Source organism: Coregonus lavaretus (assembly GCF_964263955.1).
Source record: "Coregonus lavaretus genome assembly, chromosome: 29".
NCBI lineage: Eukaryota > Metazoa > Chordata > Actinopteri > Salmoniformes > Salmonidae > Coregonus > Coregonus lavaretus.
Genome location: NC_140016.1, coordinates 22,602,103 through 22,627,756, shown reverse-complemented (window position 1 = coordinate 22,627,756; position 25,654 = coordinate 22,602,103). Strand labels below are relative to the sequence as shown.

The following is a 25,654-nucleotide window of genomic DNA, read 5'->3' as shown; positions in this document are numbered from 1 at the left end:
AGGTCGCTGGTTCTAATCCCCGAGCCGACTAGGTGAAAAATCTGTCGATGTGCCCTTGAGCAAGGCACTTAACCCTAATTGCTCCTGTAAGTCGCTCTGGATAAGAGCGTCTGCTAAATGACGTAAATGTAAATGTAAATGTGGGTGTGCTTGATGCAGGTTGCGTCGGAGCGTCTCAAAGTCAGGGGGCGTGGTCGACAGTGCGCACCTCATCTCTGCTGTCACATCCAACCTGGATCGATATTTGGTTTTAATACAGACGAGAGCACTGAATCCAGCTTCACACAGATATGAGATGACGAAGGGTACCATGAGTTTTATGGCGCTTTCAAGACAACTGGGAACTCTGAAAAATACAAAGTCAAATCATGACGTCAGTGATCTTCCGGTCGGAAAGTCGGAGCTCTAGAAAGAGGCGAGTGTTCTCAAGTTGGAATTCCGAGTTGGATGACCGTTCAAAATGAATTGGGAAGTAGGTCCCAAAATGGTCTTACAAGCGTTGGAGGTGAGCAGTCATCACTCGTGTGGGACACTTACTGATGCTGTTTTCTGTTAGAAACATGCACAGCTGAGGGAAGGGGGTATGGTTCGCTTTTGAAAGACTCCAATAAGAATTATTTCCTCTGAATCCACTGATTCGGTCACTCATCTGTAGAATGTTTTTGTATTTCCCCTGCATGCTTGCGTTCAGTTTCCCAAATGTGGTTTGATGTAGTTTACAATCAAAGTTACCTACTTCTGGATATCTGAGTTCTGTGCTCAGCTCTTTTGCCGCCAGTTGCTCTCGGTGTATCATACAATGCGTCCATATGGCAGAGGGAGACACATTCATAACTAGAGTGCATAGATCACATGTGTCAAACTCATTCCACGGAGGGCCGAGTGGCTGCGGGTTTTCACTCCTCCCTTGTCCTTGATTGATGAATTAAGGTCACTAATTAGTAAGGAACTCCCCACACCTGGTTGTCTAGGGCTTAATTGAAAGGAAAAACCAAAAACCTGCAGACACTAGGCCCTCCATGGAATGAGTTTGACACCCCTGGCATAGATGGAGCCCAATTTGTGCAAAAGCACACCATTCTATCCCATGGAATCTGTTTTTCGTCAATATAGCCACGCAGCACACTGAACATCCCCTGTGCCGTTTCATGCTCAGGAATCGTGAGACAGAACAATATGTCCTCGTGAATAGCTTCCCCCGACAAGTATAGCGAACAAAGGTCAATGCATAGCGTCTCGGCCCTCACATCTAACGTCCATTTGGAGAGCATAAACTGGGGAGATGCTAGCAATAGCATAAATTCTTCGTTTAACAGTGTTATCTGACAAAGGTATTGATGTGAGTTTCTGTGCCTCTGCCACCCCACACATTGTTTTCACCATATCAATTGCTACTGGTAATATCAAAGTCTCTGCATTATTATTTTTTTTATTTTTTTAACCTTTATTTAACTAGGCAAGTCAGTTAAGAACAAATTCTTATTTACAATGACGGCCTACACCGGCCAAACCCGGGCCAATTGTGCGCGGCCCTATGGGACTCCCAATCACAGCCGGTTGTGATACAGCCTGGAATCGAACCAGGGGGTCTGTAGTGACGCCTCAAGCACTGAGATGCAGTGCCTTTGACCACTGCGCCACTCGGGAGCCCAGTGTGTGGTTTCATGTGGGCCTAGCCATTCATGGTGGGAATCATTCAAGTGCAAGGTCAAGTGCTGCATATTCCCATGATCTAAGGGTGCTCGCTCTCTGGTTGAATTCTATCTTTTAGATTTGAATAATTTTAATTTAGTGTGATGGTTACAATGATTTTGAGATACAAATAATACCTTTTTTCTGCTGCAGTAGACCTATTGGATGAAAGCTTTCAGCCTGGAAAAAGCTCAAACTCAACATCATCTGACTTTGAAACAAGCCAGGACAGCCAAAGGTATTTATAAAAGCACAATACCCTCTTGAGAAAACAAAATCACCAACACACTAAACTGTCTACAAAACAAGTGCTCCTCAAACTGTCACACCCGGATGTGTTTCACCTGTCTTAGTGATTGTCTCCACCCTCCTCCAGGTGTCGCCCATCTTCCCCATTATCCCCAGTGTCTTTATACCTGTGTTCTCTGTTTGTCTGTTGCCAGTTTGACCCTGACGCTCTGTACCTTTTGGACTCTGTTCTGGATTACTGACCTCTGCCTGCCCTTGACCTGTCGTTTGCCTGCCCCACTGTTTTTGTAATAAACTTTTGTTACTACGAAACTGTCTGCATCTGGGTCTTCTCCAGAGCCATGATACAAACTTTTCACACCCTTGCAGTCAGTTTTATTTTTTTTGGGGGGGGGGGCTGTTAGTATACTCGTCTAACCTATTCACTCTATTGTTGGCAGTACTTGTCTACTGAAAAGCACAACTGTATGTGCTCATACATAACAATACACGACTAGACTGTCTACAAGTCTGAGTGTAACAAAACACATACCAGTCTACTGTACCATTTTTGGTTAACAGATTAACATGATTTATTGTGTGGTTACACATCCTCATGATCAGTCTACATGTTTTACACATCCTCATGATCAGTCTTCATGTTTTACACATCCTCATGATCAGTCTACATGTTTTACACATCCTCATGATCAGTCTTCATGTTTTACACATCCTCATGATCAGTCTTCATGTTTTACACATCCTCATGATCAGTCTTCATGTTTTACACATCCTCGTGATCAGTCTTCATGTTTTACACATCCTCGTGATCAGTCTTCATGTTTTACACATCCTCGTGATCAGTCTTCATGTTTTACACATCCTCGTGCTCAGTCTTCAGGTTTTACACATCCTCGTGATCAGTCTTCATGTTTTACACATCCTCGTGCTCAGTCTTCAGGTTTTACACATCCTCGTGATCAGTCTTCATGTTTTACACATCCTCGTGATCAGTCTTCATGTTTTACACATCCTCGTGATCAGTCTTCATGTTTTACACATCCTCGTGCTCAGTCTTCAGGTTTTACACATCCTCGTGCTCAGTCTTCATGTTTTACACATCCTCATGATCAGTCTTCATGTTTTACACATCCTCATGATCAGTCTTCATGTCTTTCTAGGATACTTGCAGTACAAACCAATCTTCTGCAAGAGGTCGAAGCAGTGGGTGGTGAAGAACATCGCCACAGCACCAAAGCCTGCTAAACCAGCTGTCATTGCCCAACACATGAAGTTCACCAGCTGAAGAACATTCTGGAACCTTCCAGGAACATTCAACCAACGCAACATCCATATTCAGTTAGACTGATGTTGTAGTATAATATAGGATGCCGAGTATGCTCACAACTGCATTGTGGTCTAGATATTGTTAGCTGTTGTACATATGTATATAATGGTGTTTTATATAATGTTTTTTACTACTCTACTGACAAGTGACTAAATGATTCCAGCTGCATCAGAAGTGTTGACTTCAACTTCTTGATCAATTAATTGTGATATTCATGAAATGTATTTGGATAAACTAGCTTCAATCTTACTGCTAAAACAAATTATGCAGGGAGTTGGTGTATCATTTAAACTTTAATTTGTTGGCAAGTAAACATGTTTCAATAAAACAGTAGATGAGTCTGTCAATATAGCAAATAAGTAGACATGGCTTGTATTCAAGACAACGTTTATTTGCTCTGAAGACCGAGGTGAGTTTACACAGCAGTATGCAGGAACGGTAATGGCACTGAGTATACTAAACATTAGGAACACCTTCCTAATATTGAGTTGCACCCCCCCTGTCCCCTGTCCCCCTCTTGTTGGAGTGAACATGATAGCCTGTGTTGACTCCAACACTTCTGTTGGAGGCCGAAAAACTCTGCAGCATTGCAGTTCTTGACACAAACCGGTGCGCCTAGCACCTACTACCATACACTGTTCAAAGTCACTTCAATCTTTTGTCTGGCCCATTCACCCTCTGAATGGCACACGTACACAATCCATGTCTCAAGGCTTAAACATCCTTATTTAACCTGTACCCCTTCATCTACACTGATTTAAGTGGATTTAATAAGTGACATCAATAAGGGATCATAGCTTTCACCTGGATTCACCTGGTCAGTCTATGTCATGGAAAGAGCAGGTGTTCTTCATGTTTTGTATACTCAGTGTATAAACAGTAGAATCAAAATATACTACTAACACTTATAATAAATACTAGAGTTCTACAAAGGGAATACTTAGGAATGGTGTGTTTGGGTGGTGCAGTGAAGTGTTTCGAAGTCACTTTGATAAAAGGGGAGATTGTTATGGGACCTTTCACATCTCCTCTTGAGATTCATCAACTTCTTTGTATCCAAGCGGTATTGTCTGTGAGAGAAAGACGAAAATGCTATTCATGGGCAATCATTGTGTACAGACAGTACAGTATTCCTACTGTAGCAGCATGGTGTAGAATATGAGACATTCCACAGACACGTTAGCTAGCTAGCTACAACACAGGTATAGGTACTCCAAGACTAATGAGTCATAAAGCCACAGTCATTCCTTTACTCTCTGCCATCATCATCAAAACATTTCTCCAGTTTTGCTCCTAATGAGAGGCACTGAGGCTAGCTAGCTAACTAGCTATAACGTTAGATTACAGTAACAGGAGGCTGCTGAGGGGAGGACAGCTCATAATAATGGCTGGAATGGTATGAACCACATTGAAAACATATTTGATGTGTTCGATACCATTCCATTGATTCCGTTCCAGCCATTACTATATGAATCTTCTCTTTGTGCCAGACTGGCTTCAAATGCCTTCTGTTAATTGTTTTCTGTATTTATTTATCTGTATATGTTATGTATGTATGTATGTATGTACAGTTGAAGTCAGAAGTTTACATATACCTTAGCCAAATACATTTAAACTCAGTTTTTCACAATTCCTGACATTTAATCCTAGTAAAAATTCCCTGTTTTAGGTCAGTTAGGATCACCACTTTATTTTAAGAATGTGAAATGTCAGAATAATAGTAGAGAGAATGATTTAATTCAGCTTTTATTTCTTTTATCACATTCCCAGTGGGTCAGAAGTTTACATACACTCAATTAGTATTTGGTAGCATTTCCTTTAAATTGTTTAACTTGGGTCAAACGTTTCGGTTAGCCTTCCACAAGCTTCCCACAATAAGTTGGGTGAATTTTGGCCCATTCCTCCTGACAGAGCTGGTGTAACTGAGTCAGGTTTGTAGGCCTCCTTGCTCGCACACGCTTTTTCAGTTCTGCCCACAAATGTTCTATAGGATTGAGGTCAGGGCTTTGTGATGGCCACTCCAATACCTTGACTTTGTTGTCCTTAACCCATTTTGCCACAACTTTGGAAGTATGCTTGGGGTCATTGTCCATTTGGAAGACCCATTTGCGACCAAGCTTTAACTTCCTGACTGATGTCTTGAGATGTTGCTTCAATATTTACACATAATTTTCCTTCCTCTTGATGCCATCTATTTTGTGAAGTGCACCAGTCCCTCCTGCAGCAAAGCACCCCCACAGCATGATGCTGACACCCCCGTGCTTCACGGTTGGGATGGTGTTCTTCGGCTTGCAAGCAACCACCTTTTTCCTCCAAACATAACGATGGTCATTACATTTACATTTTAGTCATTTAGCAGACGCTCTTATCCAGAGCGACTTACATGAGCAATTAGGGTTAAGTGCCTTGCTTAAGGGCACATCGACAGATTTTTCACCTAGTCAGCTCGGGGATTAGAACCAGCGACCTTTCGGTTACTGGCACAACGCTCTTACCCACTAAGCTACCTGCCGCCCCCATTATGGCCAAACAGTTCTATTTTTGTTTAATCAGACCAGAGGACATTTCTCCAAAAAGTACGATCTTTGTCCCCATGTGCAGTTGCAAACCGCAGTTTGGCTTTTTTAGGGCGGTTTTGGAGCAGTGGCCTATCAGAAGCTTCTAAAACCAATACATCATTCTCTGGAATTTTCCAAGCTGTTTAAAGGCACAGTCAACTTAGTGTATGTAAACTTCTGACCCACTGGAATTGTGATACAGTGAATTATAAGTGAAATAATCTGTCTGTAAACAATTGTTGGAAAAATTACTTGTGTCACGCACAAAGCAGATGTCCTAACCGACTTGCCAAAACAATAGTGTCGTGTCGCGTCGGCTGTTGGTGCTCATTGCTATCAAACAAAGGAGTCCGCTCATACTGAACCTTTGATCATGTTTATTCATATCACGAGCTTTCAGCATGAGTTACAGACTTGCAGGGTCTGGAGAAACAGCGTCCCAAACATAATCTGTCTGTTTCTGACCCCCTCTTTGTCTAGCTCATACTTATAAACAATGGGAAAATATGGGTTGCTCCCTCTTCCGTCCAATCACCGGTCTCCCCTGGGGCGTCACCCTAAACCTGACTACTTTTGAACTAACATAAACAACATTCCATTTCTTCATGAAAAACATTTAACAAAGGCATAATCCTAATACACTACATTATATTTCTCATTACTACCCTTAAGCTCATGCTTACCCAAAGTTATCATATAATCATCACAATCTGATATTCCCATAAACATACCCCTTACATCATATGTTTTATTAGAACAAAAACAACTTTTAGCCCTCAATGGTTTCACCTCCAATGCTTCAGGGTTTGCTGTTACCTGATTTTCCTTCCCTTCTAACAAATTCCCAGAGGGTAATTCATTTAACCAAGAACACTTAAACCTAGGCTTAAACAAATGTTTTGACAACGACATTATTTTATCTGTTACTGATTGTTGTTGCTGATACAACAGTCATGACAAAGCATAAGATTGACACATACTTGATAGAGGTCGAGCGACCGTCTCTAAAATGTTTGGCTGGAATTCTCAACAGACATGGACCCTCAAGATTCCTCACTGATCTTACAGAATGAGTTAACCGCTGGAACCAAAGATTCCTACCTGCCCCTCTATCTCTAATTTTTCACAACAGAAGAATCAAACCACATGAATTTAGTTTCTCTCTTCCCTAACGAGCGGTACTGATCAGATACCTCTCCTTGTCTGTCATTAAAATCAAAGACCTCATCCTGTACCTCCATGATAGTATCCTTCACTATTTCAGATGAATCTATATTGTTCTCTACTACTATCTGCTCTCCTATTTTAACCCTATCCTTACTATCATTGACAGCACTCTCTATCCGTAACATTTCAGAAAAGTTGTTGTTTGTGTCTGTGTCATACTTCCTACATTTGTTATTGCCATCGTATCATTAATCCCTTTCCAAAGTTACCATTAAAGTAGTTGATTTAGTTGATGTATTAACACCCTTAACTACTTCTAGTGGGAAAGCTACCCATATCCTATGTGTATCCTATGTGTATTATTTACTGTTGGAGTGGCCACTGTAATAATATACTTCTCCTGACCACCTTTGGTGACTGCGGAAGCTTTGACAGACTTCAAATCTTCCATTATAAGCGTCACTTTATGAATTACATAGCCTTTTAACCAATAATTCTTAACCGGAACAAATTTTAATGCTTGCACTAGATAAGTACACATATATTCTCCCTGATCTTTCTCTGTAACATTACGCAAAATAAATGAACAATCACTCATAACCCTCTTCCACTTCATATTGTTGTACAAACTATACCTCCTTTGACTAGGTGCAACAGCTTCTACTCCTGGTCCTGATAACAATACTTCTTCTCCCTAATTATCTCTCCATGTGGGAGGAACGTCCCCATCCTAACCCTAATAAGTATTTTTCCCCCTAAAATTGGTGCTGGAGCTATTGGTTCCCTTATAATCAAATGCGATATAGTTATGGCTTTAATAACTATCAATGTTGAAAGAGTTAAATTGCTTCTCACTGTTGTTATAATAGACTGAAGTGTTGATGTCATTGTTGTTACTTCATCCATTTTCCCCAAAGCTTTGAACTCTTTGCTTGTACTTCCATCTATCACCACTAGTGTCAAATGACGTAAATGTAACTTACATTCACTCTCTCTTCCTACTCTAAACCCTCACTTTCAAACCTTTGATTATAAAAAATACACCTACAATTACCTTGATCTTCCTACTCTAAAATGTCCTTCACCACTGTTCTCTCTCTTACTACTAACTTTGAAACTTAGCTTACTGTCTTAGAGTTCCTTCAACCTAGTTCTCCTAACTTTTTAATCTAATCTTTAAAAACCTTTAAAAACCTTTTCCCACTGATTTATTCACAAAATCCCTTTACCACCAAATTTTTAGAATATGTGATTGGGAAGTCCCCACCTGCTTCTGACTTCTTTACACACAGACTTGGCAAACGACTAAACACCTTTTAGCCTAGCCTGAAATCTCTTGGTGTAGGAATGTAACCCAGAATAACAGTCACCCCTTTTAACTTTATTTTTCAGACAGATTGTCTAATAGGCAGTCTAATAGATTATCATCCTTCCTATGATATTATCTTTTTAAGCAAATATGATTCCCAAAAACCCTACTTTTTAAAATCTTCTACCAGACAGCCGTTTAGTGTACATCTTATTGTACAGTTCAATTTACACCATGCATCTCTTTCCAACAATGCAATAGGTATATGTTCTAATATTAGTATGTCTATTTTAATTCCTCTTTGATTTTTTATAGAAGAGCTCAATTGGTTCCTTAAGAGTAATTAACTGTTTTACTACCTCAAATCCCTATCCTAATTAGTTAATTTTACATAGTGAGATGTTTAACCTCTGTAGGCTGAACACAGATAAAAGTTTTTCCACTATTCACTATCACTTCTCATAGTCCTCTGTTTTTACTTCAATTGTTAGATATTTTCTCTTCTTCTCTAATCGGTGCTATCAGCTGACACCCCCCTTCGTATCTTCTAGGCTCTAGACTCTTTGCTCCGGCCCCCTGTAGGGGTTCACCTGTCCTCCAGATGATCTTGACTGGCTTCTGTATCTTCCTCTGAAATTCCCTCTGATGTTTCCTCCTGACTTATTGCACTCACAGGTAAAGTGACCAACCTGTCCACAATTATAACACTCTTCTGAAAGTTGCTGGAAGTGTAGCTGAAATCTTCCTCCTCCTTCTAAGCCTTCTCGTCCTCTTCCTCTCCAATTCTGTGTCTATCCAGAAGCTGGCTGTGGATATGAAACACCTGGTACCGCCCTTGGTGGCTGGTACAATTGCGGTTGGCCTTGTTCAGTTGAAGCTGTAGCCGTGATTGTTGATTTGGTTCACTCTGATTCTTCCTAACCAAAGCTTCTCTTCTCCACCAGTTGTATGATTGAGTTTTCTGAGAGTTTATTGATCCTGTTCTTTCTTGCTGTTGACATATCAGGATTCTTCAAAAGCTTATATTCTAAGTTCTGTCCTCGAAATATCATCTTCCATCATCTTCTTACTATTGGCCTTTCCTTGACCTCAATGTATTCTTCTCCTCCAATTCTTGGGATTCTTTTCTCAGCAGTTTTTCTTCTGTATCTTCCCTTCTTGAGTTGTTCATCCAGTTGTGTTACTTCTTCTAAACGATTCGCTTTATCCAGGCATGATAAGCATCGGTCTATATCTTCTTCTATTTCTTCTGTGCCAGTCATTGTAGGATAAAATCCTCTTGAACATAAAGCACCTTTAATCTCCAAATTTTCATCGCTTTCTCCATCTTCACTTTCATCAGAAATCAAATCTCTTGTATCCTTCAACTTCCCCCTCTTGCCACTTCCTTCTGATCACAGAGTCATATCCACCCATGATCTCTTCTCAATCCCTCTGATCTTCATCTTCATCATCTTCTTCAAGTTCCATCTTCCTTAACCTCACTCTTCTCTTCCAGACATCTCATTTTCTTCCTTCTGGAGTTTTGGATTCATCTTTATCGTCGTTTCTGCTTGTCCTCTCTCTATTATTCGTTCATCTTCATCTCTGACGCAATAATCACCCTCCTGGATGATCCCTGGAAGCTGAGGATAAACATCCCTAAGCTCTACTTCCTTCTCATAAGGTGGGTGTCTTTTTGCTGAATCCGTGTGTGAGAAAGGTGTACTAACTTCTGCCATTAGTTTTTCTGTCACCTTCTCTATACCTTTGTTTATCTTATCGCTGGAATCTTTTATCAGTTTTTGATTGAGAATGAAGGGCAACTTTTGTTTCATTTGCCGGATAACCTAACAATACTTTAGTTAAAGGATTACTATTTGTACTATATCAACCGGTGTAATGACTTTCATAGCCTTGCTGTCCTTTCTCCCCATTGTAACAACCCTTTTATATTCCTTTATCGTGAATTATTTTATTTTAGACTATATAGCCTATGGCTTCCCCCCTTTAATTATTAATATAAACCAAACAACCCCAAAAAAAAAAAAAATCAATCAATAAAAATACGAATATCAAAAAATTATATTTAAAATTTTATTCAAAAACAATTTCTAATTAAAATAAAAAATCAATTAAAAATCAATTAAAAATCATGAATAATTAAAACCAATTTTTTATTCCTATATCCTATCTTACCAATTTATCAATTAGTGGTGGCTATCTTACCACAACCCATCAGGAAAGTAAATGTAAGTTAGTCAACTTCACAGCAATCCCAAAACAAAGCCCTCTAACCTTACAACATTACAATTCCCATAACCCCCTTGCTCTATAAGCACCTAATTATCTTAATTTTACAGAATAATGTCAGTACTCGATTTCCAACACAACTGCAATCAAACCCAAGTGATGCCAGAGCCTCTAAAATGCAAATTTTATTCAAATGATCAGTCTGTTGCCAAGCCTCTGTGAAATTGTCTTAACATCAAATATCCTGTAGGGGAAGATTTTGCAACCAGACCAGTACCAAAACCTTTTTGACTTGATCCTCTGTCGCGTCACGTGACGTGTACGTCAGCACCCCCTCTCTTTCTCTCTCTCTCTCCTGTCGTATCGTCCTATTGCTCCTCTCATATGACAAAAGAACAGACACAGAAAAAGATTTTAGTAGTTAATGCAATACTGAGTTATCTCAACCATATTCAATATTCCCCCACTCACATTCGCTTTAAGACTTAACTCAGGACTAAATAGATCGCTCAAAAACATTTTTATTTAATTTTTATTTATTTTAATCGTCTTTTAATTTAATTTATTATAATCCGTCAACATATCTAATTTATAAATTCACTACATCTCAACAAATAGTTTCATTTTCAAACAACAGCCGCTTTAAACCTAGAAGATTCGTGTTAAAATCTCTCCTCTTTGTTCCCTCGTCTGTGTTTCTCTGTCTCCCCCTGCAGCACAGCCCCACAGAAATATGACACTTTACCCACAATCCCCCTGTTGTAGTTTTAGTACCCACCGTGTTGTAGTTTAGTACCGGAACCCAACGTCTCCTAATCTCGTGCCATAAACTCCAACTCCCACGTTTTGTAGTGTAGTGTCGTAAAATTAAACGCATGCGCAAATACATTCAACTATACGATTCCCAGACAACAGAACGCTAGCATTCCGCTACAACCTCACTATTTTATACCTTATAATCGAACAATTACACTTAACAGAGCTCACATTTGCGTAGAACTCTGAATTCTACACACACAAACAAGTTTAAGAGGGTTATTCCATCGCAATGGGACCCTTAAGGACACCCGTTAGCATGTAGCACGCAACACAATTAGCATTTAGCCTTAGCATTTAGCATTAGCCGCTATGTACAATGTGGCATGAAACCCAACCAGCATTTAGCATCAGCATTAGCCTTAGCCTTTAGCTAACTGTGGCCTACCCCACGCAACAAGTACCCTGCACTGCCCTTTCCTTTTGACTTATTTTCCTACCGTTTTGTGCTACCGTAAGTTTAATGACCATCTACTGAGAAATTACACCCAAGCGGACCCCCCGTCGGACGAAAGTCGAGCCATAATCACAATCAGATAAATTCCATCAACTCGAGTTTTTCTTTAAAACACACCGACTTGCACATTCTAACGCGCAACCGGATTTTCGGCCCATTCTAAATGGCCCCCCTGGGGTCTTACGCGGTACAGTGCCCTAATGTATACGCATATCTGCCTTTTAATATCTGCCCATATCTGCCTTAATATCTGCCGTTAATATCTGCCTTCAATTGCTGTACAATTTTAGAATAATTATGACAGACTCTTAGTCGACCGCAATAGCACCACATCAGCACAATCCCAAGTAATTTACATGGTACACCTTCACCAGCGCACATTCACAAGCCAGCCAAACAACTAATGCCCAATAATTTGTGAGAATCTCACCTTTTTTAAACCGGCTTGAGCGGTAGTCACCTCGCTGCTTATGAATGAAACAAAGGGAAGTTGCAGGCCCATCTCAGCGGAGCCTCCATTATGTCGTGTCGCGTCGGCTGTTGGTGCTCATTGCTATCAAACAAAGGAGTCCGCTCATACTGAACCTTTTATCATGTTTATTCATATCACGAGCTTTCAGCATGAGTTACAGACTTGCAGGGTCTGGAGAAACAGCGTCCCAAACATAATCTGTCTGTTTCTGCCCCCTCTTTGTCTAGCTCATACTTATAAACAATGGCAAAAATGGGGTGCTCCCTTTTTCGTCCAATCACCTATCCCCCCTGGGGCGTCACCCTACAACTGCTACATTTGAACTAAGATAAACATATTTTCTTTGTCCCTCTAGACTAGTCATAATCTTCATACACGACAATAGTTTGTTTACAAGAAATGTGTGGAATGGTTGAAAAACGAGTTTTAATGACTCCAACCTAAGTGTATGTAAACTTCCGACTTCAACTGTAGTTAGCTAGCTAGCTGCTTTGTAAAAAAAAAAAAAAGCCTAGTGTTCATGGCACATTGTATATCTAACTGCTACTAGGATAGTATTCTGTACAAGACACAAGACCAAATGCATAAATTAGACAAATATTAGTTAAAATATGGAACAGTACATGAAAATGTTAAATATATATTTCATTCTGAATCAAGGTAGCTAGCAGCTAGCTAGCTGACAGCAACAGTGTCAGCTAGAGATGAAGTGCCGGAGCTTGCTGGGATTTTTAGTCTTGCATGAGGTCTACTTTGATGCTAATTAGCATATATGAATCAAATCAAATCAAATTGTATTTGCCACATGCGCCGAATACAACAGGTGTAGACATTACAGTGAAATTTGGTTGTCCCACTGGCTATCATAAGGTGAATGCACCAATTTGTAAGTCGCTCTGGATAAGAGCGTCTGCTAAATTACGAAAATGTCAATGTAAATGCTTACTTACAAGACCTTAACCAACAAGGCATTTTTTACTTATTTTATTTTTAAAGAATAAAAGCAAATAACTAAAGAGCAGCAGTAAAATAACAGTAGGGAGGCTATATACAGGGGGGTACCGGTGCAGAGTCAATGTGCGGGGGCACCGGCTAGTCGAGGTAATTGAGGTAATATGTACATGTGGGTAGAGTTAAAGTGACTATGCATAAATAATAAACAGGGTAGCAGCAGCGTAAAAGAGGGGAATGGGGTGGGGGGGCAGTGCAAATAGTCCGGGTAGCCATGATTAGCTGTTCAGGAGTCTTATGGCTTGGGGGTAGAAGCTGTTGAGAAGCCTTTTGGACCTAGACTTGGCGCTCTGGTACCGCTTTCCGTGCGGTAGCAGAGAGAACAGTCTATGACTAGGGTGGCTGGAGTCTTTGACAATTTTGAGGGCCTTCCTCTGACACCGCCTGGTATAGAGGTCCTGGATGGCAGGAAGCAGAGTAAATAGAGCCGAATATATTGATAAAAGTCACTTTGTCCGAGAGAGATTTACACCGTTATCAAAACATCACTCCAGGGAAAGCCTTCATGAAACACAGACCTTGTTTGAAGTGGTTCTAAATGATTGGAACCATTTCCGTGTTTGACCGCTAGGTTTTATGGGTATTAGGATGTGTTCACTGTGGGGCTCTTGCCGCGTTCAAAACAACTGGGAACTCTGAAAATACGAGGTCAAATCATGACGTCAGTGATCTTCAGGTCGGAACTATAGAAAGAGGCCCAAGTTCCCAAGTTGGAATTCCGAGTTGGATGACCGCAAAAAAAAAAAATCCCAGTCGGAGTTCCCAGTTGTTTTCAACGTGGCATCTATAGTGTCTGTGACAGCATGAGCAGCCATTGAAGCTATCTCCATTTTCAAGTAGTCAATTTTCTTCTTCACGATTGGCTGATCCCTCCTGATGATCCGGTTGGAAATGACTCCAACAGGGTCACCAGGAGGGATCAGCCAATAAAGTTGGAAGTCCCACCCAGTTGACTACATTACAATGGTGGAAGCCCTCAATGGCCTTGCCCATGCTAAAACGGCCTTCTTGGCCACTAGAGGCCTCTATCATTCTCTATGGTCCTTCTCCACTTGCACATCATTAGGCAAATTACATTTACAGGGGTGGAATCCTAAAATAAATGTGTAAAGTAATAAAATCGAATTTTACTAGTTGTGCAATACATTTGATAGTAAAAGGATAAGTAGTAAATGTTCATTTTTAAGAGTTTGCATTATTTTCTCCTTTGAGAAAAAACTACTGATTCAAAAGGGGTGTGGCGGGTATTAAAGACACAATGCAGCCATTTTTATCTCAATATCAAATCATTTCTGGTTATCAAGTACCTAACTGTTATGTTTTACAATTAAAATGGTCAAAAAAAGACAAAAACTGCTTCTTAGCAAAGAGCAATTTCTCAAGCAAGAATTTTGCTAGGACTGTCTTGTAGGGGTCTGAGAGAGGGGCTTAATTGGACGAGCCTAATGGGAGGGATATGTAACCTGAAAACTAGCTGTTATTGGCAGAGGTTTGAAACTTTTTGTTATTGGTCTATTAACTTATACCACCTGGTGATGTCGCCAGGCAGGCCAAAACTCCATCCCCAAAACTCAATATTTTCAAACAGCCATTACACTAAAATGCAATTTTCATTTTCACAGTATTATTCTAACCTCAGTGTGGAAATATACAGAGTTTACAAAACATTATGAACACCTGCTCTTTCCATGACAAACTGACCAGGTGAATGCTATGATCCCTTATGTCACTTGTTAAATCCACTTCAAATCAGTGTAGATGAAGGGGAGGAAACAGGTTAAAGAAGGACTTATAAGCCTTGAGACATGGATTTAAGTGCCTTTGAACTAGGTATGGTAGTAGGTGCCAGGCGCACCGGTTTGTGTCAAGAACTGCAACGCTGCTGGGTTTTTCACACTCAACAGTTTCCCGTGTGTATCAAGAATGGTCCACCACTCAAAGGACATCCAGCCAACTTGATACAAATGTGGGAAGCACTGGAGTCAACATGGGCCAGCGTCCCTGTAGAACGTTCGACACCTTGTAGAGTCCATGCCCCGACAAATTTAGGCTGTTCTGAGGGCAAAAGGGGGGGGGGTGTAACTCAATATTAATGTGTTCCTAATGTTTGGTATACTCAGTGTACATAAAGCACAGGAAAATCACTTCTCCTCGACCACTCACCATTTTTCATTTGATAGATGGCAAATGAAAGAAGATGCAGCAATTTGTATAATAAATTCCTTTAATACACCAATGGCTTGGTTTGATGCCAATACTGAGCGATGAGATACATTCCTTAAATCATCTTCTGCACATAAATGATATTAATCAACTAGAGAAAACATGAATCTCGTTGAGAGAAAATTAGCATAAAAACACACTCAACTACACTTAAAATCATACATGATGTTTATTTTGCTAAGAAAGACACAGAGCAAAATGACAGTTATGACAGAATGTGTGTATGTGAGTGGTATGTGTACAGTACAGGGTCAGTATAAATGCATGTGTAGGATATGTGGGGGGGGGGGTTCTCATTTCTTCTTCACTGCTTCGGCTGCAGCTGCTGCCTCGGCTCTCAACCTCGCCTCCTTCTCCTCCAGGAAAGTGTTGTACTCCTCTGCCGATAAACTGAAGGTGGGATGAGAGGGAGGGAGGAAGGTAAGGCGAGACAGGGCGAGAGAGAGAGACAGGGCGAGAGAGAGAGAGAGCGAGAGAGAGGAGAAAATACAAAAATGTGAATAAAATGTCAAAACTATTATATCAGTGGTCCTAACTGAATAATGGTGCATCACAACAGTACCATTTGCCAATCATGAGAATGGCACTTAATTCCAGTCTATCAATCCATACCTGGGAGTACAACAGAGTATGATAATAGATAATGAGTTTACAATAGAGTATGAGTTTCTCAATGCCAAGTATTGTACCAATATTAATGACACTGGGCACTTTGAGACAAGGGTCTTACTCGTTGACGATCTCAATGCCCAACGAGCGAGCCGAGCCGATGATGCTCTTGACGACCGTCTCTAGGGAAGCGTTCTGCATCTTGAAGGCCTCGTCCTGGGCCTTGACCTGAGCCATCTCATACACAGCCCTTACAGACACCATCCCAGCTGTCTCATGGCCTAGAGATGGAGAAAGAGATAAAGTGGGTCCAAAGTGGGAATAAGATAAAGAAACCGAGGGGAGCAGAGGGTGGAAGAAAGAGAAAGGGTAAGGAGCAAAAAGGAGGGCAGAGTGCGGAGGAGAGTGGGGGAAAACGAGGAAATTATTGAAGGGAGGGAGGGAGGAGCCGGCGCAGAAGGAGGAAATCCATAATTCTCTTTCCTTAGCCCACCACCGTTCCCACTACCTTCCTCCTGCCTGTAATTGCCTGGCTCAAGCCCCGTCCCCTGTCGATCATAAATACATAATCAATCAGTCCAATCTCAGCCCCAACGCCCTGTGGGAGACGTTTGTCTGTCCGTCCGGTACGGGGCTGGCCTCAGACAGCCAGACAGACAGCTACAGAGATTGAGTGAGGGGGGGAAACCATCCAACATTGTCCAAACATCCAAACCTTACCTGTTTTACTGGCCCCTTTCTGGATGCCAGCCGCCTGCTTGAGGAAGTAAGACACTGTGGGTTGGCCGATCTTCAGGTCATACGTCCTGTCAGGCTGCAGTGAGAGGTTGGGGGGGGGAGAAAGAGAGGTAGGAGGGGAGAGAGCGGTAGTGGAAGAGAGAGAGGTAGCGGGCGAGAGAGTTAATTTTAGATGTGTTTTAATCCATCAATCAAGGTGTGATCAAAGTGGAGTGGACTCTGTAGGAAGTGGAAAGTTGCTCTCTGTTCTGCATTAACTTGTCAATGGAATTATCGATCATCCATGACCTCACAGTGAAATGACACCATTTGTCATCATCTATGAAATAGCCATTCGCTGGGATGGCCTAATGCTCCTGGCATCGATCTGGTGGACAATAGCAATATCCGAGAATTACTCTTGATTTAGGGATGCTAACTTTGTAAAATAGGAAGATTTGCTACTTCTCCTATCTTTTTGTTCAACAGGATGAGTCAGAGACAGGGAGAGAGAAATGAAGGAACAATGAACACAAGACTGATCGAGGCTGCAAGGTTCCAGCAGCACTGTGGCATGCCAGGGATAGACACACTTCCACTACACTAGCTAAACCAAGTCTGTCTGTGAGATCGCATTAGAGGTTGAAGCTCATCACATACATGCATATACACTACATGACCAAAAGTATGTGGACACCTGCTCGTTGAACATCTCATTCCAAAATCATGGCCATTAATATGGAGTTGGTCCCCCCTTTGCTACTATAACAGCCTCCACTCTTCTGGGAAGGCTTTCCACTAGAGCAGTGGAAACGCGTTCTCTGGTGTGATGAATCAAGCTTCACCATCTGGCAGTCCGACTGACAAATCTGGGTTTGGTGGATGCCAGGAGAACGCTACCTGCCCTAACGCATAGTGCCAACTGTAAGGTTTGGTGGAGGAGGAATAATGTTCTGGGTCTATTTTTCATGGTTCGGTCTAGGCTCTTAGTTCCAGTGAAGGGAAGTCTTAATGCTACAGCATACAATTACATTCTAGACGATTCTGTTCTTCCAACTTTGTGGCAACAGTTTGGGGAAGGCCCTTTCCTGTTTCAGCATGACAATGCCCCGTGCACAAAGCGAGGTCCATACAGAAATGGTTTGTCGAGATCGGTGTGGAAGAACTTGACTGGCATGCACAGAGCCCTGACCCCAACCCCATCGAACACCTTTGTGATGAATTGGAACGCCGACTGCAAGCCAGGCCTAATTGCCCAACATCAGTGTCCGACCTCACTAATGCTCGTGGCTGAATGGAAGCAAGTCCCCGCAGCCACCACCTCTGATTCAGAGGGGTTGGGTTAAATGCGGAAGACACATTTCAGTTGAATGCTTTCAGTTGTACAACTGACTAGGTATCCCCCTTTCCCTATACACAAAAGGACATTTGTGTAGTGAGGAGATGCTTGTAGTGACCAGCAGATGGAGCCCATGAGTAAGAGCGAGGCTGCAGGTGGGTTGGACATTGTTCTGAGCCTTTCTGTCAAAGTCAATGCCTATGGGGTTTACAAGACTTAATTTGTTCCCTCATTAGATATTCCACATATGCACTGACATCAATGCATGCATAATGTATAATTGGCTAGAGGACTTTGAAATGGGGAGCAGAAAAATGCTGCTCTATGAGAGATATGAAAAATTAATACATACGAAAATAAATCATAAAAGCCTCTTTACGATGGTTCTATCCTCTTTACGATGATTCTATCCTCTTTACGATGATTCTATCCTTTTATATGCGCTAAATTCTGTGAGACTTTTATGTCCCCCTGGACACTGCTAGCTTACTTCAGTGTAACAATATGAATAATGGAGGTTCTTGGGTAATGGTATGCAGACAGTGAAATCAGGCAGGATCTCTGAAAGGGCAAGCTGCAGGGGGGCAGGTGTGTGTACACTAAGTGAGGTTTTAAAAAAATAAACGCACCTTAACATGGATCTTGATGGGCAGAGGGATTCCTTCCTTGAGCTCTTTGGTCTTCTCGTTGAAGTCCTTGCAGAATTGGCCGATGGGGATGCCCTTCTGATGGAGATAGAAGGAGAGAAGACAGAGAGACAGGTGAAATGTTTTAAAATGTATGAGGAGTCTGGACCTGCAAACATCTATCCGAGTGTCACTCATAGTGGGTGCAGCTCGCTGCTGGAATACCAATAACTGCCGGGGCCTGTCAATCAATCACAGGGCTTTTCAGAGTGGGCTGAGTGTATATGCACGCATGGCCGCCCTGGGGAGTGAGAGCATCAGCAGGTGTGTGTGGTTGTGTGTGTCATTGTTTCTGTAGTGTGTGTGTGTGTGTGTGTGGGTGGTTGATTATGTCTGTTTGTGTACACAGCTGTGTGTGTGTGTCTGTGTTAAAGTGCACGTGTGTGTGTGTGTGTGTGTGTGTGTGTGTGTGTGTGTGTGTGTGTGTGTGTGTGTGTGTGTGTGTGTGTGTCAGGGTATGACAGAATGCATGTGCGTGGCCACTGCCTGAGATGAATGAGCCTGGCGTTCCCAGTGCCTGCCATGCCAACCAGAGCGGAAGCTAAATGGATGGGTGACATTAAGTCACTAGCCTACCTCCATACACACAGCACAATAAGCCATTTCTCAGAGTTGCATTGGGAGCCAATGACTAATCAGCAATCTAATTACCGCTGTTGAAATGTAAACTGACCTTCACCAGCCATCCTTCCCCTAAGGCAACACGCACACTTTGATTGAAATGTTCATTTCAGAATATGCGAAGAGCGAGAAACAGATTTTTGACCACAGTCTAAATGGTGCTATGAGCTGCTGTGCTGCCATGATGGACCGTGTTGAACACTGCCTGCAGTTCCTAATAATGTCACTAATGAAAAGCCATTCATCCAAGCAGACATTATTCAATGACAGGAGGATGAGGAGAACCTTTATTTGGGACTAACGGAGCAGAAAAGCTCTTTTAACATCATCTTCACTCTATGTGAGAAAAAACAACTAATGAATGTGACTCGATCCAGCCATCTATCTATCTTACTGCCTCTCTACTTGCCTCTATCACAGGAGGCTGCTGGGAGGAGGACGGCTTATAATAATGGTTGGAACAGAGCGAATAGAATGGCATCAAACACATGGAAACCATGTGTTGGATGTATTTGATCCATTCCACAGATTCCGCTCCAGCCATTACCACGAGCCCGTCCTCCCCAATTAAGGTGCCACCAACCTCCTGTGCTCTCCATGTATCTTTTCTCAGCTTTAAAAAAAACTCAACCTGACTGAAGTTACAAATCACCGCTGTCATCACGACTCATATTGTTGAGTCGTGCAGATGAGGCCCATTTGAATTAGAAAACCTCACTAATGAAATGAAAAACCATAAAGTCCCTGGAGCCTATCCCCCCCTCTCCCCCTGCTGCTTATTAACAGTAATCCTATGTCAACCTCACTGCCGTCTACTGCCTTCCCTACCCTCCTCCCATAAAACAACAGAGCTCAACAAACAAATGGGGAGGAGGGGAGGACAGAGAGAAAATGTCTAATTAAATATGGATTAATATAAAGGCTGGGATGTTGGGAAGCGAGTCAACGCAAACTTCTGTTCTCCCCCATCAGATAATGATCTGTCAGACTCTACGGCCAATGAACAATGACATGAAAAGCCACACAGACTAGCAGAGACTAGAGGAGATGGGTCTAATGCCGATATAAAGTGCTTAAGCACAGACAAAGGGACATGTATGCAGAGTCAGACAGACAAACGGACTGACAATTATGCTATAGATAGACAGAGAGGATGACATGAAAGGGCCACAGACCAGTGGAGATGCTGTCCCATGGTGTTAGAAACAGATTAAAAGAACATAGAGATAGAGATGCAGAGAGAGAGAGAGAGAGAGAGATGCACTTCTCCAATCTTTTTGGCCATATAACAAAGAACAAACAGCAAAAAATATATACATGATCAAATGCAAATCTTAGAATCAACTATTAAAGACTACCACAACCCACTGGATTCTCCAATTACATTGAATGAACTACAGGACAAAATATAAACCCTCTAACCCAAAAAGGCCTGTGGTGTTGATGGTATCCTCAATGAAATGATAAAATATACAGACCACAAATTCCAATTGGCTATACTTAAACTCTTTAACATCATGCTTAGCTCTGGCATCTTCCCCAATATTTGGAACCAAAGACTGATCACCCCAATCCACAAAAGTGGAGACAAATTTGACCCCAATAACTACCACGGGATATGCATTAACAGCAACCTTGGGAAAATCCTCTGCATTATCATTAACAGCAGACTAGTTCATTTCCTCAGTGAAAACAATGTACTGAGCAAATGTCAAATTGGCTTTTTACTAAATTACCTTACGACAGACCACGTATTCACCCTGCACACCCTAATTGACAAACAAACAAAAACAAAGGCAAAGTCTTCTCATGCTTTGTTGATTTAAAAAAAGCTTTAGACTCAATTTGGCATGAGGGTCTGCTATACAAATTGATGGAAAGTGGGTTTGGGGGAAAAACATACGACATGATAAAATCCATGTACACAAACAACAGGTGTGCGGTTAAAATTGGCAAAAAACACACACTTTTCTTTCCACAGGGCCGTGGGGTGAGACAGGGATGCAGTTTAAGCCCCACCCTCTTCAACATATATATCAACGAATTGGCGAGGCCACTAGAACAGTCTACAGCACCTGGTCTCACCCTACTAGAATCTGAAGTCAAATGTCTACTGTTTGCTGATGATCTGGTGCTTCTGTCACCAACCAAGGAGGGCCTACAGCAGCACCTAGATCTTCTGCACAGATTCTGCAGACCTGGGCCCTGACAGTAAATCTCAGTAAGACAAAAATAATGGTGTTCCAAAAAAGGTCCAGTTGCCAGGACCACAAATACAAATTCCATCTAGACACTGTTGCCCTAGAGTACACAAAAAACGATACATACCTCAGCCTAAACATCAGCGCCATACGTAACTTCCACAAAGCTGTGAACGATCTGAGAGACAAGGCAAGAAGGTCCTTCTATGCCATCAAAAGGAACATAAAATCGACATACCAATTAGGATCTGGCAAAAAATACTTGAATCAGTTATAGAACCCATTGCCCTTTATGGTTGTGAGGTCTGGGGTCTGCTCACCAACCAAGAATTCACAAAATGGGACAAACACCAAATTGAGACTCTGTATGCAAAATTCAACAAAAATATCCTCAGTGTACAACGAACAACACCAAATAATGCATGCAGAGCATAATTAGGCCGACACCCTCTAATTATCAAAATCCAGAAAAGATCTGTTAAATTCTATAACCACTTAAAAGGAAGCGATTCCCAAACCTTCCATAACAAAGCCATCACCTACAGAGAGATGAACTTGGAGAAGAGTCCCCTAAGTAAGCTGGTCCTGGGGCTCTGTTCACAAACACAAACAGACCCCACAGAGCCCCAGGACAACAACAACAACAACAACACAATTAGACCCAACCAAATCATGAGAAAACAAAAAGAGAATGAATTGACACATTGGAAAGAATGAACAAAAAAACAGAGCAAACTAGAATGCTATTTGGCCCCAAACAGAGAGTACACAGTGGCAGAATACCTGACCACTGTGACTGACCCAAACTTAAAGAAAGCTTTGACTATGTACAGATTCAGTGAGCATAGCCTTGCCATTGAGCAAGGCCGCCGTAGGCAGACCTGGCTCTCAAGAGAAGACAGGCTATGTGCACACTGCCCACAAAATGAGGTGGAAACTGAGCTGCACTTCCTAACCTCCTGCCAAATGTATGACCATATTAGAGACAAATATTTCCCTCAGATTACACAGATCCACAAAGAATTTGAAAACAAACCAAATTTTGATAAACTCCCTTATCTACTGGGTGAAAAACCACAGTGTGCCATCACAGCAGCAGGATTTGTGACCTGTTGCCACAAGAAAAGGGCAATCAGTGAAGAACAAACACCATTGTAAATACAACCCATATTTATATTTATTTATTTTCCCATTTGTACTTTAACTATTTGAACATTGTTACAACACTGTATATATAGACATAATATGATATTTGAAATGTCTTTATTATTTTGGAACTTCTGAGTGTAATGTTTACTGTTAATATTTATTGTTTATTTCACTTTTGTATACTATCTACTTCACTCGCTTTGGCAATGTTAAACATACGTTTCCCATGGCAATAAAGCCCTTAAATTGACATTGAAATTGAGAGAGAGAGAGAGAGAGAGAGAGAGAGAGAGAGATGCAGAGACAGAGAGAGAGAGAGAGAGAGATAGTGATGTAGAGAGAGAGCGAGAGAGAGATGCTGAGCGAGAGAGAGAGACGCAGAGAGAGAAAGAGATGCAGAGAGAAACTAGCAGAGAAAGATGCAGAGCGAGAGAGAGATAGAGAGATGCAGAGCGAGAGAGAGAGAGATGCAGAGTGAATAAGAGAGATGCAGAGCGAAAGAGAGATGCAGAGCGAGAGAGAGATGCAGAGCGAGAGAGAGATGCAGAGCGAGAGAGAGATGCAGAGCGAGAGAGAGATGCAGAGCGAGAGAGATGCAGAGCGAGAGAGAGATGCAGAGCGAGAGAGAGATGCAGAGCGAGAGAGACATGCAGAGCGAGAGAGATGCAGAGCGAGAGAGAGATGCAGAGCGAGAGAGAGATGCAGAGCGAGAGAGAGATGCAGAGCGAGAGAGTGAGAGATGCAGAGCGAAAGAGAGAGAGATGCAGAGCGAAAGAGAGAGATGCAGAGTGAAAGAGAGAGAGAGATGCAGAGCGAAAGAGAGAGATGCAGAGCGAAAGAGAGAGAGATGCAGAGTGAAAGAGAGAGATGCAGAGAGAGATGCAGAGCGAGAGAGAGAGCTGCAGAGAGAGATGCAGAGCGAGAGATGCAGAGCGAGAGAGAGAGATGCAGAGCGAGAGAGATGCAGAGCGAGAGACGCAGAGAGAGAGAGAGAGAGACGCAGAGAGAGAGAGCGAGAGAGACGCAGAGAGAGCGAGAGAGACGCAGAGAGAGCGAGAGAGACGCAGAGAGAGAGAGAGACGCAGAGAGAGAGAGAGAGACGCAGAGAGAGAGATGCAGAGAGAGAGAGACGCAGAGAGAGAGAGACACAGCGAGAGAGAGAGAGACGCAGAGAGAGAGAGAGACGCAGCGAGAGAGAGACACAGCGAGAGAGAGAGAGACGCAGAGAGAGAGAGAGACGCAGCGAGAGAGAGACGCAGCGAGAGAGAGAGGCAGCGAGAGAGAGAGAGATGCAGAGCTCTCTCTCTCTCTGTGTACAGACTCAGTGAGCATAACCTTGCTATTGAGAAAGGCCGCCGTAGGCAGACCTGGCTCTCAAGAGAAGACAGGCTATGTGCACACTGCCCACAAAATGAGGTGGAAACTGAGCTGCACTTCCTAACCTCCTGCCAAATGTATGACCATATTAGAGACGCATATTTCCCTCAGATTACAGAGCCACAAAGAATTCGAAAACAAACCCAATTTTGATAAACTCCCTTATCTACTGGGTGAAAAACCACAGTGTGCCATCACAGCAGCAGGATTTGTGACCTGTTGCCACAAGAAAAGGGCAACCAGTGAAGAACAAACACCATTGTAAATACAACGCATATTTATGTTTATTTATTTTCCCATTTGTACTTTAACTATTTGCACATCATTACAACACTGTATATAGACATAATATGACATTTGAAATGTCTTTATTCTTTTGGAACTTCTGAGTGTAATGTTTACTGTTAATATTTATTGTTTATTTCACTTTTGTTTACTATCTACTTCACTTGCTTTGGCAATGTTAACATACGTTTCTCATGCCAATAAAGCCCTTAAATTGAATTGAAAATTGAGAGAGATGCAGAAAGAGAGCGAGAGATGCAGAGAGAGATGCAGAGAGAGAGAGAGCTGCAGAGAGAGAGAGAGATGCAGAGAGAGAGCTGCAGAGAGAGAGAGAGCGATGCAGAGAGAGAGATGCAGAGAGAGAGCGAGAGATGCAGAGAGAGATGCAGAGAGAGAGAGAGCTGCAGAGAGAGAGAGATGCAGAGAGAGAGCTGCAGAGAGAGAGAGCTGCAGAGAGAGAGAGAGCGATGCAGAGAGAGAGATGCAGAGAGAGAGCGAGAGATGCAGAGATGCAGAGAGAGAGAGAGAGATGCAGAGAGAGAGCTGCAGAGAGAGAGAGAGAGATGCAGAGAGAGAGATGCAGAGAGAGAGAGAGAGATGCAGAGAGAGAGCGAGAGATGCAGAGAAGTGAACAGACAATGACATGCCAGACACAAAGAAAAAAACACAAACTATGTCAGGCAAACAGACGAGCAACCATCGTTTTAATTATGACATTACATGAGGGTCCAGTCATTGGGGTGTTTGAAGATGACAGGGAGAGCTAGTCTCCTTGTCACCCCGGCCCTATTTAATAGCCTAATTGAAGTCATTATTTGGATTGAGCCGTGTTGGTAATTGTAATGAGACTCTTTAAACTGGCAGTGGAGGCTGGCATGCCATGAAAGCAAGGTTAACTTGGCTCCCTGACTTCCCATGACATTTATAGCAGAGAGTGAAAGCGAGCGAGAGACGCTGAGCATTTGCACCCTGGCCAAATAGCCAACACGGGCCCTGCTCCACTCTCTCTCCATCTGAACATTCAATCATCCCACAGTCCGAGATGAGCGGCCGGCTCTTTCTCTCCTCCTGTAATTCCATGACTGATTAGATTCAAGAGCTCCAGAGTGCAAAATGGCTGCAGCCCATCACCCAAGGCGGGCCTACACATTCTTGAG

At 42.3% G+C, this 25,654-nt stretch overlaps 1 protein-coding gene across 1 annotated transcript in view; it reads right to left on the bottom strand.

The window, feature by feature from the left end:
• Positions 1–15,663: 15,663 nt before the first annotated feature.
• LOC311104804 (large ribosomal subunit protein uL11m-like) overlaps positions 15,664–25,654 on the bottom strand; it is a 59,944-nt gene continuing 49,953 nt past the window's right edge. The window contains exons 3-6 of the mRNA XM_084146728.1: positions 18,808–18,903; positions 16,843–16,936; positions 16,244–16,403; positions 15,664–15,903 (exon numbers count right to left, since the gene is read on the bottom strand). Of these exons, the coding sequence (XP_084002854.1) occupies positions 15,807–15,903; positions 16,244–16,403; positions 16,843–16,936; positions 18,808–18,903 (447 nt within the window). The 3' untranslated portion in view covers positions 15,664–15,806. The remainder of the gene's footprint in view (positions 15,904–16,243; positions 16,404–16,842; positions 16,937–18,807; positions 18,904–25,654) is intronic.